This window comes from Sminthopsis crassicaudata, chromosome 4, assembly GCF_048593235.1.
Source record: "Sminthopsis crassicaudata isolate SCR6 chromosome 4, ASM4859323v1, whole genome shotgun sequence".
Lineage (NCBI taxonomy): Eukaryota > Metazoa > Chordata > Mammalia > Dasyuromorphia > Dasyuridae > Sminthopsis > Sminthopsis crassicaudata.
The window spans coordinates 451,880,713-451,896,385 of NC_133620.1; the positions used below are offsets into that span (position 1 = coordinate 451,880,713).

A 15,673-nucleotide genomic window follows, 5' to 3' on the forward strand; every position below is an offset into this window, starting at 1 on the left:
CTAGGCCAGAGGCGGAGAGCTCCTCCACGTCAATAACCCGCTACCTGTCTACAGAGGACTTCGATTCCCGACATGCAATGCACCAGGTATCCCCCGAGCGGGGGTGAGGGGAGTGGGGGGGGGGGGAGAGAAGGGAGGAGGTGCCTTGCAGTCTGGGAACTGAAGTCTACGAGCCTCGGCGAGCACTATGGGAGTTGTAGTCCGGGCGGCGGGGAACATTTTGCACAATACAGTATGGAAAGAGCGCTGGATTTAAGGAGACCTCAGAGTTCGAATCCCGGCTCCAAATAGTCGTCTTCCTACCAGAGAGACCTGGATTCTTCCTCCAGAAACCACTCGTAAGCCGGGAATGATAATACTTGCACCATCCGCCTACCTCACAAGGTCGAGAGGAAAGCGCTTTGGAAGCCTGTGGTACTTTCCACTTGCATAGTGCATTCAGGCTTGCAAAGCGCTTTCTCTATAGCTGCCACGCAAGGTTGAAAGCGTGGTGCTGTGGAAATGGGAGCTGCTGCTGGTGTAACAAACAACTACGTAAGAGGATGGTCAGTCCGCTAGGAGCTGGAGTGCTGCATGCTGGGATTTGTAGTCTCTGAGAAGTGAGCGGTCTTCTTGATCAGAGACAGAGGTCCCCACTGAGGGCTCCCAGCATAGGCTATAGGTCAAGAGTGAGGCCTACAAACGGAGAGCGCAGTGATGGTGCCGTGTGCCAGGCTCTTCACTGGGCATTGGTAACAAGTAATTGGGCGTCTCCTCGAGGATGGCAAGTCTCTCCTAGGGACGCAGCCAGATAGGTGTCTGGAGGACATAGGTTCTTGTCCACTATTAGTCCCCTTAGACTTCGGGAACACTTTGGATTTGGGTCCAGATCAGAAAGAAGTCCACAAAGGTCACGCTCCAGAGTGAGCGTCCACCAGAGCGTGGACACAGCGTGATCAACATTAAACGTTACCAGTCCCTCTGCTAGTTAGTGACAGAGTTATATCAGCGCTCAATTTTCTTGACTCCTTTTCCAACCTAAAGCGTCAGGGTGGCGACCTGAGGACCTGCTTTCAAATCCTGTTCCTGCCCTCTGCCACTTAGGTGGTGCTAGGCCACGTCCCTTCCAACTCTCACTCCAGGATCCGGTGGTTCTCCTTCACTGCCTCCCCCTTCCAACAGAAGTATGTCACCTCAGGTTCCAGTCTCCTCCTTCGGTCAGGCTGCTTATGCCTAGGAAGGGAAGGGCCTGACCTGTGACTTCTCTGAGGAATAGCCTGCCCTTTGAAGTCCACTTGTGGGCCTAAACAGGGCGTTCACTCTTCTCTGCTGCCCCCTCTGGCGCTCGGGTCTCCCCAAAGTGGAGCAAAGATGAGACAGAGAGAGAGGCTGCCAGCTCCAGTCTCTGCTAACGCCCCGCTGCCCACCTCTAAGGCTTCTCCCCCGGGATTTCTGGGTTGGGACCTCAAATGCCCTTGTGTCATTGGCTTCACTCTTGCCCCTGAGGGCTCAGCTGTGCTGCTGTGTCATTCCTGTGGCACCCGCTTGGCAGGGCAGCTGGGGAGAGAGGCAGAAGAAGAGCCCCTGGCACCGTGCCCAGCTATCAAGGCTTTGTTTTGATCGACACCATCAGTTGCAGCCACAAGCAGGAACAGGAGGCGGGCTAATGAGGGAAATCAGGCTGTTCTGGTGACAGGTGGCAGGGAACCAAGCAACTCAGAAGACCTCCCACTTGGGTCATGGAAGAAAGGAATAGCCCAGAAGGGCAAAGGAGAGGGTCTTGGTGGGCTGGGAGAGAAGCAGCTCACCTTGGAAAACCCCAGCCCTGGGAGCTGCAAGGGGATAGCACGGGCATGCTGGCTGGCACTGGGCATAAACCTGAGCCAAATCTAGCCAAATCCTTTGCAGGTGACCTCTTGTGGTTGATCAGGTAACTGCACCCTCTTAATAGGATTGAGGCCCTCTGCCATTACTTGGGAGATGGGTGAGGGAGAGATGGGAGCGTCTGGAATTTGAAGGATATTTAGGGGGCATCCTGGCCCAGCCCCTCCATGTTAGAGAAGAGGCCCGGGGAAATCAAAGCCACCGAGTAAGACTGGGATGGAGCTGGTGGTTTGCGATGCATGTTTTGAGAAAAAAGATAGTCACAGAACAAGAATGGTGGAGCCCCGCCTGAGGGGCTTGGGAATGTGCCAGGCTGCTGCCCGGAGTCTAGCCTGTTGCTTCTAGAGAAGTGCCAGGGGAAGGAAAAGTAGACTGGATTGAGAAAGCAGCTGGGCTCCCTACCAAAGGGAGGGCTCACAGGGAAGAGCCAGCTTATCCCCCCTCCCCTCCTGGGTCTCAAAGCCCCTGTGTCATTTTGTACAAAATGGCCACTCAATAAACATCGTTCCTGTGATTTTTAAGGAGCCCAGGATCCCTTTTTGTGTTTGTCTTTGCTCTCCCCATAATGCTCTTTCGACAAGTAAACAACATCCACCTGATTTCCGGCTTTGTTGAAAACACCTTTTTAATAAGGAAACAACAGAAATGAAAGATTGTTCTCTGGCTGGAGCCCAGACCCTGGATTCTATGTTACACTTATACGCACAAAGTGGCTTGCAACCATTTCCGTGGGTCTCCCATTGGAGCAGGCCGGACCTCTGCCCCCAGGACCCATTTTCTGGGCTTTTCCTTTTCCTGGGTTTGCCCCCCAGCATCCCCCAAAACAAGGAAAGAAAAAAATTAGGGTGGAAGAAGAAATTAAAAGTCTGGACTTTGTGGGGGTTGGGAGAGGTTGGATTGGAAAAGAATGTTTATAATGAACCAGCATGTCAGGTGAAAAGGGTGTTGCTTCTCATCCCCTTCACATACACCCCTCAACCCACACCCATACCCATACTCACTGTCATGTACACACACACACACATACACACACCCCCCCCCACATGTACACCTCCCAGAACGCTTCAGAGGGTGGGGCAGGCCAGGGAAGGATAGGGTTAGTCCCTTTGGTATGGAGTACACTTCCCAGGAGAACCAGTCTTGGGGTGGGGGTGGGGGGAGTTTCCAAACCCTTAGAGTCCCTGGGATTGATTCCTTTCTACCCTTCTGCCTTTTGGGAGAGAAGGGATATTGTCCACTCCTAGGATAGGAGAGGGGGATGGGGGAAGCTTATTGAAGTATCCAAGAGGTGTGGGGAGGTCATTCCAGGGAGATCCAGAGAACAGACATCCCCTAGGAAGGTAGAGCTAATCATGGACATGAAACCTGTGTGGGCCTCCACCTCTTGGACTGCCCCCATTCTTTGCCTGTGAAGAACACAGGAAGAGATTTCTGCCACGCACTGACCTGCCTATAGCTCATTTGCTTTGAGAGCGTAGAGACTACATGGAAAGCTCTGACTTCCCAGTACCCAAGATCCCAACCTGGTGATGGGGAGAGAGGCAGGAGAAAGCTGTTCTTACAGGGACTGTCTAGTGCTTGAGCCTGGCTTGCCCACAGCCAAAGGCCCTCATGAGCCTAGAGGGGGGCCCAGAGCAGGCAGAAATATCCAGGCAGACAGGTGGGGGGCAGTGCATGTGGGGGAAGGTGCAGCTCTGAAGGGCTAGGGTAGAGTCTCTTTCCATGTGGTATGTACAGGAGGTGGGTAGGGCAGCAGGTAGTGTCAGGAAAGCTGCCGACCAGGTGGTAATGCCAGGCAGGATGGGCTCCCCCAGATTGCCCCCTCTCCCTAAATGGAGACCTCATATTCCCTCGTCTCCTGCAAAGGAAAGAGACTGCTGGGAGTTGGAAACCACCCACCAGACCCTGGCCCATCCCCCTGGGGAAAAGGATATTTTGGACAAATTGGGACCCCCTCAAGAAAAGATGCTTGTCAGGAGTGAAGGACAAGGCCTGATGGGCAGAAGGGGCCCCATAAGTTCAAATAGATACTTACTCCAGTCTCATAGGTAGGATTGTCAAAAGCAGATTCGACGGTGATATGGTCATAAGAACGGGGCTGAGTCAGAGGCAGCTGCAGCGGACTTTTCCCTTGGACCCTGTGGACAGAGAGATGGGTGAATATCATCCTGGAGCCTCTGGAAGTGTCTTAGTGGCAATAGCAGATACACTTACCTAGAGAAGTAGAGATAAATGCCTCCCATCAACAATGCCATAGCCACCAGAGGCAGGAAGATGGCGGCTGCCACATGAGTAGCATCCAAAGAGTTTGTGGCAGAGGGGGCCTTGGCAACTGTAGGCACAAAGAATGGGGTCTTGGGGATAGTGGTCCATGAACGCCAGGCCTCTTGGTTCCCAATGTCTACTTCCTATCTTTAGCACCCCCTTTATTTCCATCCTTAATCTCTTTGACTTTTGCTATTGACATCCATTGCCTTCCCTGATAAGTGCCGGGTTGCTGGATGAGGTGAGCTAATAATGGGTGGCTTCTTCCGCTGTTTCTCCCCTAGATCCACGTCTTCTCTTACTCCCTGGGTTCTATGTGACATTCTCTTCCCCTGCCAATAATTAGTAAGGGCAAACCACAGCATGGACTTTGGATAAGAGCAGTCTCTCTGTGTGATAGAAATGAGGGAGTGGGGGCTCACCATCTAAGCTGCGTCCACTATAGAACTCCTCCAGAGAGGCTGGAATGAAAAGTGGGAGGGGAAGAAGGAAGAGAAAGGAGCAAACTAGTTAGAGCCAAGGATCATGGCAAGGGTGAGGATATTTGGGGAACAGGGATGGATTTCACCATCAAGTAGAGCCTGAATGGATTTTCCAATTGGGTTGAGAACTTAGGCTAGAGAAGGGCTGAAGGAGAAAAGGAGCCCGCTAGGGAGAACTCAGCCTATGAGAACGTTCTCTGGAAGCAAGTCACACAATATCATGGGGTGCTGTTAATGAAAAGATTGTTCATGGTCTTAATGTTCGGTGGGGACGAGGGGAGGGGAAGGGAGAATCAACCAAAAATTGGTTGGGAAATGGAATGGAAAGGTGCCAGAAGACTCACCAGCCTTGCAGGTGGGTGGGTGGTCACTCCACTGTGAAGGATGTCCAGGTATGCACTTGATGCTGGCCTCTCCCTGCAGCACGTAACCAGGGGCACAGGAGAAGTGGAGGGTGGCACCTGGAGGGTACAGCCGCTTCTCGGGGCTGCGGACGCCATTTTCAGGGGTCCCAGGACCATGGCATGGCTTGTACTGTTCCACTGCAAAGACAGCCAGAGTCCACTAAGGGCACTATGACTGGCCACCTGTTGGTAGCCCCCTCAGCTTTTTGACAACCCAGCTTTTGTTCCCATTGCTTCTTGGGTTTGGGGTTAACATTCTCCCCTCCTGGTACCAGGACTTGAGCTTTTAACAAAGCGGGGACTCTACCCTTCTTCCTTAGTTTGTCCTGTATTCTAAATAGGGCAGGTGTGTGGGTAGAGGGTAGACTAGTATATTCCTCCCTTAATCCCCCATTTCCCCTCTCCCCACTCCCAGTGCTAGCTTAGCAGTTACCGAGACATTTGGGGGCCCGGTCACTCCACTTGGGGCTGCCTGCTTGGCGGTCATGGCAGCTGAGGATGGCACTGCCTGTCAGCACGTAGCCCTTGTCACAAATATACTGCACGGTGGCACCCACTGGAAACTTGGGGCTGGAGATGAGCCGACGGCTGTGTTCCACATCCCCTGGGTCGCGGCATGAAGTCACTGGAGATGGTGGGAGCAGAAGGAGCCAAAGCAAAGGATGAGCTTGGCTGCGTCTGTCTCCTGCCTGTGCCTGCCCCCTCCGCCTTGCTCTGCTCCCTGCCCCATTCCCTAGATGCATCAGTACAGATTGCCAGACTCTGGTTGTCTTTCATTCTGTCTTGACTTGTTACTGATCACTCATAGTGTAAAGAAGGGCTGTTCTCGGCACTGTGATGGATAAAGCACAAAGGAGTAAGGCAGGAGACCAGATCCCCCTTTGGAAAGGTCTTAAGGGCCAGTTGACGGGGGAAAGGAATGAGACACAAAGGATCTCTAGTATAGTGAGTGGCAAGGGAGTGGGACAGAGAATGTTGGTGAGGGATAGGGAGAGATCACTGAGCTCATCAAGAAAGGGATGTTTGGGCTGGTGGGGTTTGAACTGGACTAAAAGATGAATAGCATTTAGCTAAATGGCAAAGAGGAGAGGGCATCCCAGCAGGGGACGCAGCTTGAGCAGGGGATGAGCAGGGAGTAGGACTCCCTGTTTGGGAGTCAAGCTTGTATGCTGCTCCATAGACCCTTGTGCCTTGCCTTAGACTGGGAATTTTCTTTTTTTTCTTTTTAAATTAATTTTATAATTATATACCTTTTTTTTTGACAGTACATATGCATGGATAATTTTTTTTTTTACAACATTATCCCTTGTATTCACTTTTCCAAATTTTCCTCTCCCTCCCTCTACTCCCTCCCCTAGATGACAGGCAATGACTGGGAACTTTCCCTAATGCTTAGCATGCTACTTGGCACACTGCAGGTGCTTAATAAATGTTTATCGATTGACAGCGTGTCTCATGTCCTTGCTTCCCTCTGTCTCTTTCTGATTATATGTCTAACTTTTCGTCTCTGCTTGACTCTGAGCCAAGATCAGTTGGGGTGGGAAGGGGAAGCCCACTTACCCCTCTGACAGGTGGGCAGGTCTTCGCTCCAGGTGAGATCCCATTGGCACATGAGGGTGTTGGCGCCAGTCACTTCAAAGCCAGGGTAGCACTGGAAGGTTACCACAGTGCCGTGGACCAGCTCCGGCTGGGAAGGGCTCTTCCAGCCATTGGGGATCTCGGGCAGCTCTGGGCACGTGTCATTGCGGGGCACCTCTGGAGACACAGGCATGTCAGGGCTCAGGCCGTGTGGGAGAATGAAGGGGGTCCCTTCTTAGCCTGAGTGCATGGTAAGAACAAACCTGACTATCCCAGCATCAGTCCCATCTGTAAGAGGCCTGCTACTTCCTTCCTTCTTGCCCTAGAGGCTGCCCACAAGGCTCTCTTTATCCAAGCTTTGCCATTTGTTGGGTAATTTTGAGATTCTAGTAGCCTTCATGCTTCTCCATCACTTTTCCTTAGATTATCTACCTAGAGCTGGAAGGAACTTTAGAAGCCATCTTAATACAATCCCATCATTTTATAAATAGGGAAACTTAGACCCAGGTAGTTAGGTAACTTATTCACATAAATATTGTCAGAGAAAGGATTTGAACCCAGATCATCAATTGCAAAACCAGACCTGCCCTCATCTCCTACTCCCCTCTCTGTCTCTGTCTCTTCTTTCTCTCCAGATTACCTCCATCACTTCCTTGATCCTAGAGCCTCTAATTCACTAGATCATGGTGTGTGTGTGTGTGTGTGTGTGTGTGTGTGTGTGTGTGTGTGTGTGTGTGTATGTGTGTGTGTGTGTGTGTAAGGAGTGGGGTCGCAGTTGTGTCTCACCATCATGGAAAGACACACCACCCTTCCCCCTGTAATCCTGCCCCACTTCCTGAATCTTAGCTTTGCCTTCTTTCTTCAAGGCCATCTCCAAAGTATAATATATATGAGGACCCTGAAACCCACAAAAAGGGGCTTATTTAAAGTCACCCAGACATTTAATAACCAAACTGTGCCTAGAACCAAATCTGTAGGCCTTTTGCTCTGGTGCCCTTTCCCCTCTAAAATGCTGCTGCTTCTGTCTGGTCTTGCCCTTTCCTCATCAGTCAGCAAACATTTACCGGTAGCCTCCAAGGAGCACTGATTTCAGAGGCAAGGAACGTGAGCTCAAGCCCTGGCTCCATCACTAATTACCTGTGTGATTTCAGGTAAATCAGGTACCTTATGAGATGCACCACAGTGCTCCAGAACCTGTTGCTTCTGGAGTTGAAGCCCCTCATTCTTACTACCTGTGCTAGCTCAGACAAGCCAGCTGGCCTTCCCAGTTCTCAACTATAAAATGGAGGTGGGGGGTTGGATTTATGGCTCCTGAGATCCCTTCTAGCTCCAAATAAATGCAACAGTATGGTAGGCCATGTGTGTCTCAGCCTTGGTGGGAAGTTCTTGCTATTACCTGACTTAAAGCTCTCCTGGTGCAATGAAAGAACATAGTTTCTTTTCTTTCTTTCTTTCTTTCTTTCTTTCTTTCTTTCTTTCTTTCTTTCTTTCTTTCTTTCTTTCTTTCTTTCTTTCTTTCTTTCTTTCTTTCTTTCTTTCTTTCTTTCTTTCTTTCTTTCTTTCTTTCTTTCTTTCTTTCTTTCTTTCTTTCTTTCTTTCTTTCTTTCTTTCTTTTTTTTTTTTCTTAGTGAGTACTCAGAGGAGATAGAGAACAGAAGGTAAAATTCTGCAGTACCCCTCAGCCTTCTCTTCCTAGGCCAGAACACTTTAGCTCCTTCAAGCCAGTCTCCACCCTCTTTTTGCCACCTTCCCTCTCCTCTTTTCTGATGCTTCCTACTCCCTTTTCAGTTGTCTCCTCCAGGGAGTCCTCCCTGATGCTGAAAGCTGGCTGCCTCTCAGTGTGGGATGAGAAGGAAAGGGTGGGTGGGAGCTCACCAAAGAAGTGGATGACAAAACCCTGCTGGTAGCCCACAGCAGAGGCCCCAGGGTCTGATTGGAACTGGATAGTGACATCTGCCATGGAGGTGAACAGCTTGAAGTGTCTGTGGGTTCCTGAGTACTGCCCCAGTATCCGGGCGGTTAGATCGTCCCCATCGTAGAAGGTCAGTACGTCCCCTTGGCCAATCCGAAGCCTGTTCCCGGGTTAAGGGATGGGATAGGGTGGAGGGGGAGAATTGGGTGCCGTCAGGACTGAGGGCAGAGCCAAGGAAACCCACAGGGCAAGAGGAGAAAATAGGGCTTAGGAGTCACACCCCGGAGCCAGCAGGGACCTTAGACTAGTCCACCCCCTCATTTTACAGATAAGGAAGCTAAGAACAAGGAAAGTGTATGTGCCCTACACACACAAGCTCATACTTCAGAGGCCACATCTAGTCTAACTCTCTCATTATACCAAAGAGTAAACTGCCAGGGGAGGGGGCGGCGCTCAGTGTGAAAGGTGGGATTTGAACCCGGGTCTTTCCATTTCATCCTCAGGAATATTTTTGTCTCTTCTGATCAACCCAGACCTTTCCTCTTTGTTCCATTTTGGTCCCTCTTTGGGCTTGGGGGAGCCCTCCCCTCTCCTTCCCCTAGTCCTGCCTGTAGCCCACTCACACACGGATGTCCAGCATGATACGTTTATCCTCCTCCACATGCAGACCCCAGATGCAGTCCTGTCCCTTGCCATAGGGCTCCGGCCAGTTGGGTGAGAGCACCACGCCAGCAGAATCTGTGATTTCCCCGCTGCACACAGCTTGGTGGAGAGGAGCAGGGGGCAGGCAGGACATCGGGCTGAGGCTTAGGCCTACTCCTCTGCTTGCCCCCTTTGGACTTCCAAAGAGGGATCAGAAAGTGCCTTTTTTGTGGTCACCTTCAGTGCCCCCATCCTTTGGGTCCAGCCCCACCATAGGTATCTATTATTCTGCCTCCCTGTGTCCAGTGTTACACCTCCCCCTGTCCCTCCCAGTCATCTTGCCTCCGTGTTTGGTGCCCCCTCCCCAGCACGCAGGGCGTCCACCCACAGCTCTGCTCTTGTGGCAACCCCTGTCTGTGGGGTTCCCTGTGGTTCCCTGGCCTTTCCTTGATTGCTGACCTCGGCAGGCAGGTTCGGTCTCATTCCACTGGGGGTCATGGGGATCCACACACTCGATGATGATGGATCCCTGTTCCAGGGTGTAGCCAGGGTCACAGCTGAACTCCACAGTGGTCCCCACGGGGTAGGAGGCGGCGCTGCTGCTGAAGTTGCCGTATTTCACGAAGGGCTCATAACAGTGGCCCTGTTGAAAGGCTGCAAGCCACAGGGGCTGCCTCAGGAGACAGGGGCTGACTCCCATTGCCCTCTCTGCCCTCCAGGCACCTGGTTCTAGGGAGTGGCCATAGCACCAGCCATTTGTCTCTGTTATACTGTCTCTCAGTCTACAGCCCAAGAGGCTGTATCCTGGGGGTCTTAGGAGTGGACCAGAGATAGAGAGTGAGGCCCTTGCACTTTCAGGATAAAGGAAGTATAGGAAGATCTCCTTGGACATTTCTGAGATCTGGGCTTAAACACGCAAAACTCTTGGAAAACTATCCCTTTTGACCAGAGGTCTTGGGGATCTAAGTAACTGAAGAGGTCTCCCCAAATCCCAAATTTGGCTTTTGGGGTGGGATGATCTAAGTAAAACATGGTGGAAGGGAATCAAAGAGAGAGACAGAGACTCCCCCCCCCCCACACACACAGAATTACACAGAGAGAAAGATGAGACAGGTGAGAGGGAGGGAGAGGAGATAGACAAAGATAAAAGATGAGAAAGAGAGAAATATGAGAAAGAAAAGAAATGAGAGATAGAAAGGAGTGAGATAAAGGAAAAAGAGAGAGGAAGGAGAAGAGAAGAAGGGAGGAGGAGTAGGAGAAGAGAAGGAAGAGGAAGAAGAAGAGGAAGAAGGGTGGGACAGACAAGGCAGGAAGTAGATGATCCTAGACAGGAGTTATGGAGACAGGAAGATGACAGAGACAGTTGAAGGATAAGAGACAATTAGTCGGCAGAAAGTAGAGTTTAGAACGAGAGGGAAATCGGAGCCCCGGGGCCCCTTGGTGGATGAGGAAGCCTGGCTCACCCTCATAGCGCAGTGCCACGCCTGCTGCTGCCCCACTGCTGTCTGTGGTGAGCTCCACGAAGAAATGGCGACCAGCGCTGATCAAGCCCTCGATGGGCAGATACTCAACCTCGTATGAATCATACACCGGGGGAGCCTCTACCGTATCTCCATTTCGGATGATGAGTCTAGGAGTACCCATCCCCCCAGCAATCAATTCATCAATCAGCCACCCAACAAGGGCGCATTAAGCCAAACATCGTAGCAGGTGCTGGGGAGACATAAAGACTGCCCACAAGTAGCTTACTTCTACACAGAGGAATAGACACAACACTTACAAACTACAGGGCAGTGTTTTGGGGAGGCCCTAACAGCTGAGGGGATTAGTATTGAGTGGCTTTTTCATCCCTACCCCTTCCCACAGAGGAGGCTGGAAGGTGCTGTGCCCCAAATCTTTAGCTACAAGGGTACTGGGAAAGAGAGAGTTTATCCTCCCCAGCCTGTAGGGCTAGTCCTGGGAACTTAGTAAGGTCTGACAAATGAGCCGGGCAAACCTCTGGGCTGTTAGGTCAGGGTTCAGAATTTCTCAGCATCCTTAATTTTTTCCAAGGCCACCTCTTACATGAAGTCTTTTGTGATTGCCTCCATCTGCCAGCTCCTAATGTTTGCCTCACATCTATTTTAATTTACTTAGCTGAATAATGTTTCCCTTCATAGAATGTAAGCTCCTTTAGGGCAGGGAGAACCTCTTTTCTGTCTTTGGTCTCTCTTAGGGCATAGCACAGTGCCTGGCACAAAAAGAAGTGTTTCTGAAATGTTCATCAGAAAAGTTTCATCTGAGTGATTATAATAAGGACCAAATAGTCTCAGAGAAAATTGGGGAAAAAAAGGCCTTCCCCTCCTCTCTTTGCAGAAAGTGGGGGACAATGGGTATGGGATATTGAATACATTGTAGGTACAATTCTCAGAGTTCAAGTTGGGAGAGACCTCAGAGGTCTCTAGTTCAGCCCCCCTCCCATTTTATGGATGAAAAACAGCCCCAGGGAGGTAGAATGATTTGCCCTGAATCATACAGATGGTGACCAAGGTGGAATTTGAACCCAGTCCGTCTGCCTCTGGCAGGGTTGGTGTCTGGCAGTTTTATTGAAACGCCCCTTTCGCCTTTCCCTTCTCTTTTCTTTTTAACTCCATCTTATAATGGGAAGCCCTCTGGCTGGGGGAAGTGACATATTCAGAAATAAAGGCAATGTAAAAACAAAAGCGCAATAAAAACAAAGTGATGAAGACAGAATCTGGGGGCCAGCTTGTTACCTGTCATCATCCTCTGCCAAGGAGACCTTCTCAAAGTGCAGATGTAGGCGCTGCCCCATGGGAGCCTCCAGTAGCCAGTGACAGGTGAGGTTGTTACTATAGTTCCCAGGGAAGCCTGGGGACACGATGCGGCCGGTCGTGGCATTACGGATCACCCCTCCACAGGCAGCTGCCAGATAAGCATGAAACCCAGGCTTAATTAAACAGGGAGGCTTCACAATGGTATAGGAACATAGGTCTGTAGGCACCTTGGAACCCATCCCTTTTTTTTTTTTTTTTTTTTTTTACAGATAGGGAAACTGAGGCCCCGTGGTTTAATGCAATTTCCCCAAAGTCACTCAGTTGGTAAGTGTTAAAGGCAGGATTTGAATCTAGATCTATGAGTTTAAAGTCAGTAAATCTTACCCCACAGGAACCTGCTAACCACTTTTGAAATGAAAGCAGATTTAAACTCCTCCACCCAATTGTCTGCCTCTGTTTCTTGCTATCTTCCATCTTCCATGCCAGTGAGGTGGCCCTGTTCTTTCCTCCCTCCTATCTTCTTCCTCTCCATCCTCCCTGCCTCCATTCAGATTTCAGCCCCTTGCCTCTGCTGTCTTAAGTATTTGAGACTTATCGTTGCAGCTACTCTGGAAAGAAACTTGGAACAATGCCCCCCAAATGACTAAACTGTGCCTATCTTTTGGCCCAGCCGTACCCCGGTGAGCCTTATGCCTCTAAGGGATTAGAGAAAGAGGAAAAGATCCTGTAGATAAGAAAATATCTATTGCAGCTCTTTTTGCATCGGTAAATCGTTGAGCACTAAGGGAGTGCCCATTAGTTGGGGAATGACTGAATAAATTACGGTGTCTGAACGAAATAGAATATTATGATACTCTAAGAAATGATGAAGATGAGGGTGGCAGAGGAAAAAGGGAGGACTTGTATGAATTAATGCAGAGTAAAGTGAGCAGAATTAGGAGAAAATTTATGCTATTGTGTCAATAGTATAAAAATGGACCTTTTTGAAATTTGATCTACTTGAGAATTGACTGTGACTTCCAGAGAAAGAATACTATCCACCCTCTGACAGAACAAGATCATTCACAGAATGAGACACAGTTTTGGAGAGGGCCAAGGGAGGACTGTTTTTCACTTGACTGTGCTTATATGATGTAAGGGTTTTATGTTTCTTTTTCTTTTTTCCCCCAGTGATGACTAGGTGAGATGGAATGGAGAAAAAGTGCTTGATAATTTAAAAAATGAATCACTTCTCTCCTATTTGCCATGTTCCGTCTCTGCCCTCCCAGATAAGCCCCCCTATAACTCCTGCTTTTCCAATGAACCTTCTAGTATCCCATCATGTCTCCCACTCCTTTGAATCACAGGCAGAATTCTTGTACTTATTATGGATATGCTCCTGGGCTGGCTATGTCAGACTACATTTTGGGATGGGGTTGCTATAGAGAAAGAGCCCTAGCTTGGGAGTCCTGAGACCACTTTAGGCTCCATCAACTATTAATTTTGTGATATAGGGAGGCAAGTCACTTCTGAGCCTCGGTTTCCTCATCTCTAAAATGGGAATAATCTTGACTGCTTTGTTTTTCTACTTCCTCATTAGGTGATCTTATCAGCTCTCATGGATTTAATTTCCATCTAATGCAGTCCCTCCTGCTTTTCCAGTTTTTTTACGCCTTACTCCCCACCATGATCCAATGTCACTGACCTTCTGGAAGCTGTATCGTCAAGACCCTTGGCTTGAGGCATGTTTCCAATGTCTGGAATGATCTCCCTTCTGCTCTGTCTACTGATCTTCCCAGCTTCTTTAAGTTCCTACTAAAATATCACCTTCCCCAACCTCTCAATTCCAATGCCTTCCCTCTATGAATTATCTCCTATTTAGCCTCTCTATGGTTTATTTTGCATATATTTGTTTGTATGTGGTCTCCCCCACTAGTTTATAAACTCTTGGAGGGCAGAGGCTATCTTGGGTCTCTTTTTGTTCCTGCAGGACTCAGCACTGTGCAGTAATAGGACTTAATAAATGTTTATTCACAGGGAGATTGCAAATGCTTGGGGAATCTGTAAATCACTGTCCAAATGTGATAGGCTGAAGTTGACAAGAATCTATCCTTCTTATCTGTTCTTTCTTTTTCTGTGAGACTGCAGAATTGTGAACTAATGCATTAACTAACTTGTCCATCTTTGAGAGATCACCAAGCTCTTCTCTGTGGGCTTTACTGCTTCCTCATCTCTAAAATGGAACTATTAATAGTTCCTGTTTTGCGTATCTTGCCCAATTGGTATAAGGATAAAAGGAGATAAAGCATTTGTACTATAAAGCCTTTTATGAAATTATTGAATGGCAATGTATAACAGGAACTGGAAAACAGATCACAGAATCAGAAAGCCCTGGATTAACACTGGTAGTGCAAGTAACTGCTTTGTTTTTCTACTTCCTCACTAGGTGCCTGAGACAAATCTCCATAGTGAGAGGGAATTTCCTTTCGAGTTCCCCAATATCAGTGAAATCTGGTCCAAACCACACACATATTCTGATTGTACAGGTCGTCATTTGTCCAGTGTATGGATACGGAGGGACTAAGTGACGGAGTGAAGACTCATTCCCACCACTAACTCCTACAGGGCAGGGATGGTTAACACCTTTATAAAGGAGGCTGGCTCAGATTTGAAGACAATCAATAGAGATTAGACCCATCTATTGATTGGCTTCAAACCGGAACCAAACTCCAAAAAAAAGGTCCCAAAGGCCACATTCTTGTGGCCACAAAGTGTGGCTGTTTTCTTGGCTTCTCTGCTGATGTCACAGGTTAAGGCTTTGGGAAGGCCGCCAGGCTGAATGGGTTTTGGCCCTTGGGGTGTCACTCACCGATGCAGGTGGGCTCCCGGGAGTCCCAGAAGGGCCGAGTGGCATTGAGACAGGTGAGGACCCTGGCTCCCTGCAGCTGGTAGCCTGTCGTGCAGTGGAAGCGCGCTTTGCCACCAGGGTGAAGACTGGTGACAGCCACATCCCCATAAGCTGGGCGCTGGGGAAAGCTGCAGCTCAGGAGGTAAGCTGAGGGAGAAAAGAAAGAGGATAAGTTTGGAATCTGGGTCCGATTGCTGTCAAGGGATAGAGGAACAACTGATTAATACATATGCTCTGGCATATTGAGATGGGGAATTTGGAGCAAATGTTAGAGAATAACAGAATAACAGTAATGTTATTACTTTGTTACAAGGCAGGAGTCTACTTGAGGAGTAGTGTAGGAAGGAGAATAATGGGAAATAATAACAATGTTTTCAAAAACTATCCATGAAATGTTTATTTTTTTAAAATAGAATGACCACCTTTGCATTTATGATAACCCACACCCTGTTTATGAGGGAATAAGCCCATTCCCTGAGGCTGGAGAAGGAACCAATGATGAACAAATGATGAACAAACAAGGATTTATTAGAAACTGCATGGGTTCAGTGAAAAGAGCCCTGGGAGGAGCAGGAGTTCCAGGTCTGCCCCTTAATAGTTTTGTGATCTTGGCCAAGACTCCTGATTTCTCATCTGTAAAATGGACTACACCTTTAAGGTCACAACTAGCTCCTTTTTGGAGCAAAATCAGATAGAAAGAGCTCAGGAGGGATTGAGTGAGCAGACCTTGATTTAGGAGCTCTAGAACTGGTACTACTTGGGGCTTAACCTGGGTGTCTACTTTTCCAGCTGTCAAATAGAGATAATATAACTTTCCCTCTCCATCTCATAGGGGGCTGTTAGAAGAATAAAATGAGATAATGCTT

The 15,673-nt window shown here is 49.0% G+C and overlaps 1 protein-coding gene across 4 annotated transcripts in view; it reads right to left on the bottom strand.

Moving 5' to 3' along the window:
* The window catches only part of SEZ6 (seizure related 6 homolog), an 82,882-nt gene that overhangs the window by 528 nt on the left and 66,681 nt on the right, over positions 1-15,673 (bottom strand). For 2 of the 4 annotated variants that reach the window (XM_074263736.1, XM_074263737.1), the window contains exons 5-17: positions 14,769-14,954; positions 11,900-12,068; positions 10,610-10,776; positions 9,606-9,800; positions 9,128-9,266; positions 8,468-8,664; positions 6,575-6,769; positions 5,448-5,639; positions 4,955-5,152; positions 4,551-4,589; positions 4,078-4,195; positions 3,899-4,001; positions 2,463-3,737 (exon numbers count right to left, since the gene is read on the bottom strand). In XM_074263736.1, the coding sequence (XP_074119837.1) occupies positions 3,705-3,737; positions 3,899-4,001; positions 4,078-4,195; positions 4,551-4,589; positions 4,955-5,152; positions 5,448-5,639; positions 6,575-6,769; positions 8,468-8,664; positions 9,128-9,266; positions 9,606-9,800; positions 10,610-10,776; positions 11,900-12,068; positions 14,769-14,954 (1,931 nt within the window). In that variant the 3' untranslated portion in view covers positions 2,463-3,704. Of the gene's footprint in view, positions 1-2,462; positions 3,738-3,898; positions 4,002-4,077; positions 4,196-4,550; positions 4,590-4,954; positions 5,153-5,447; positions 5,640-6,574; positions 6,770-8,467; positions 8,665-9,127; positions 9,267-9,605; positions 9,801-10,609; positions 10,777-11,899; positions 12,069-14,768; positions 14,955-15,673 lie in introns of those variants that run through there. The other 2 variants (XM_074263734.1, XM_074263735.1) reach the window with 2 other exon arrangements.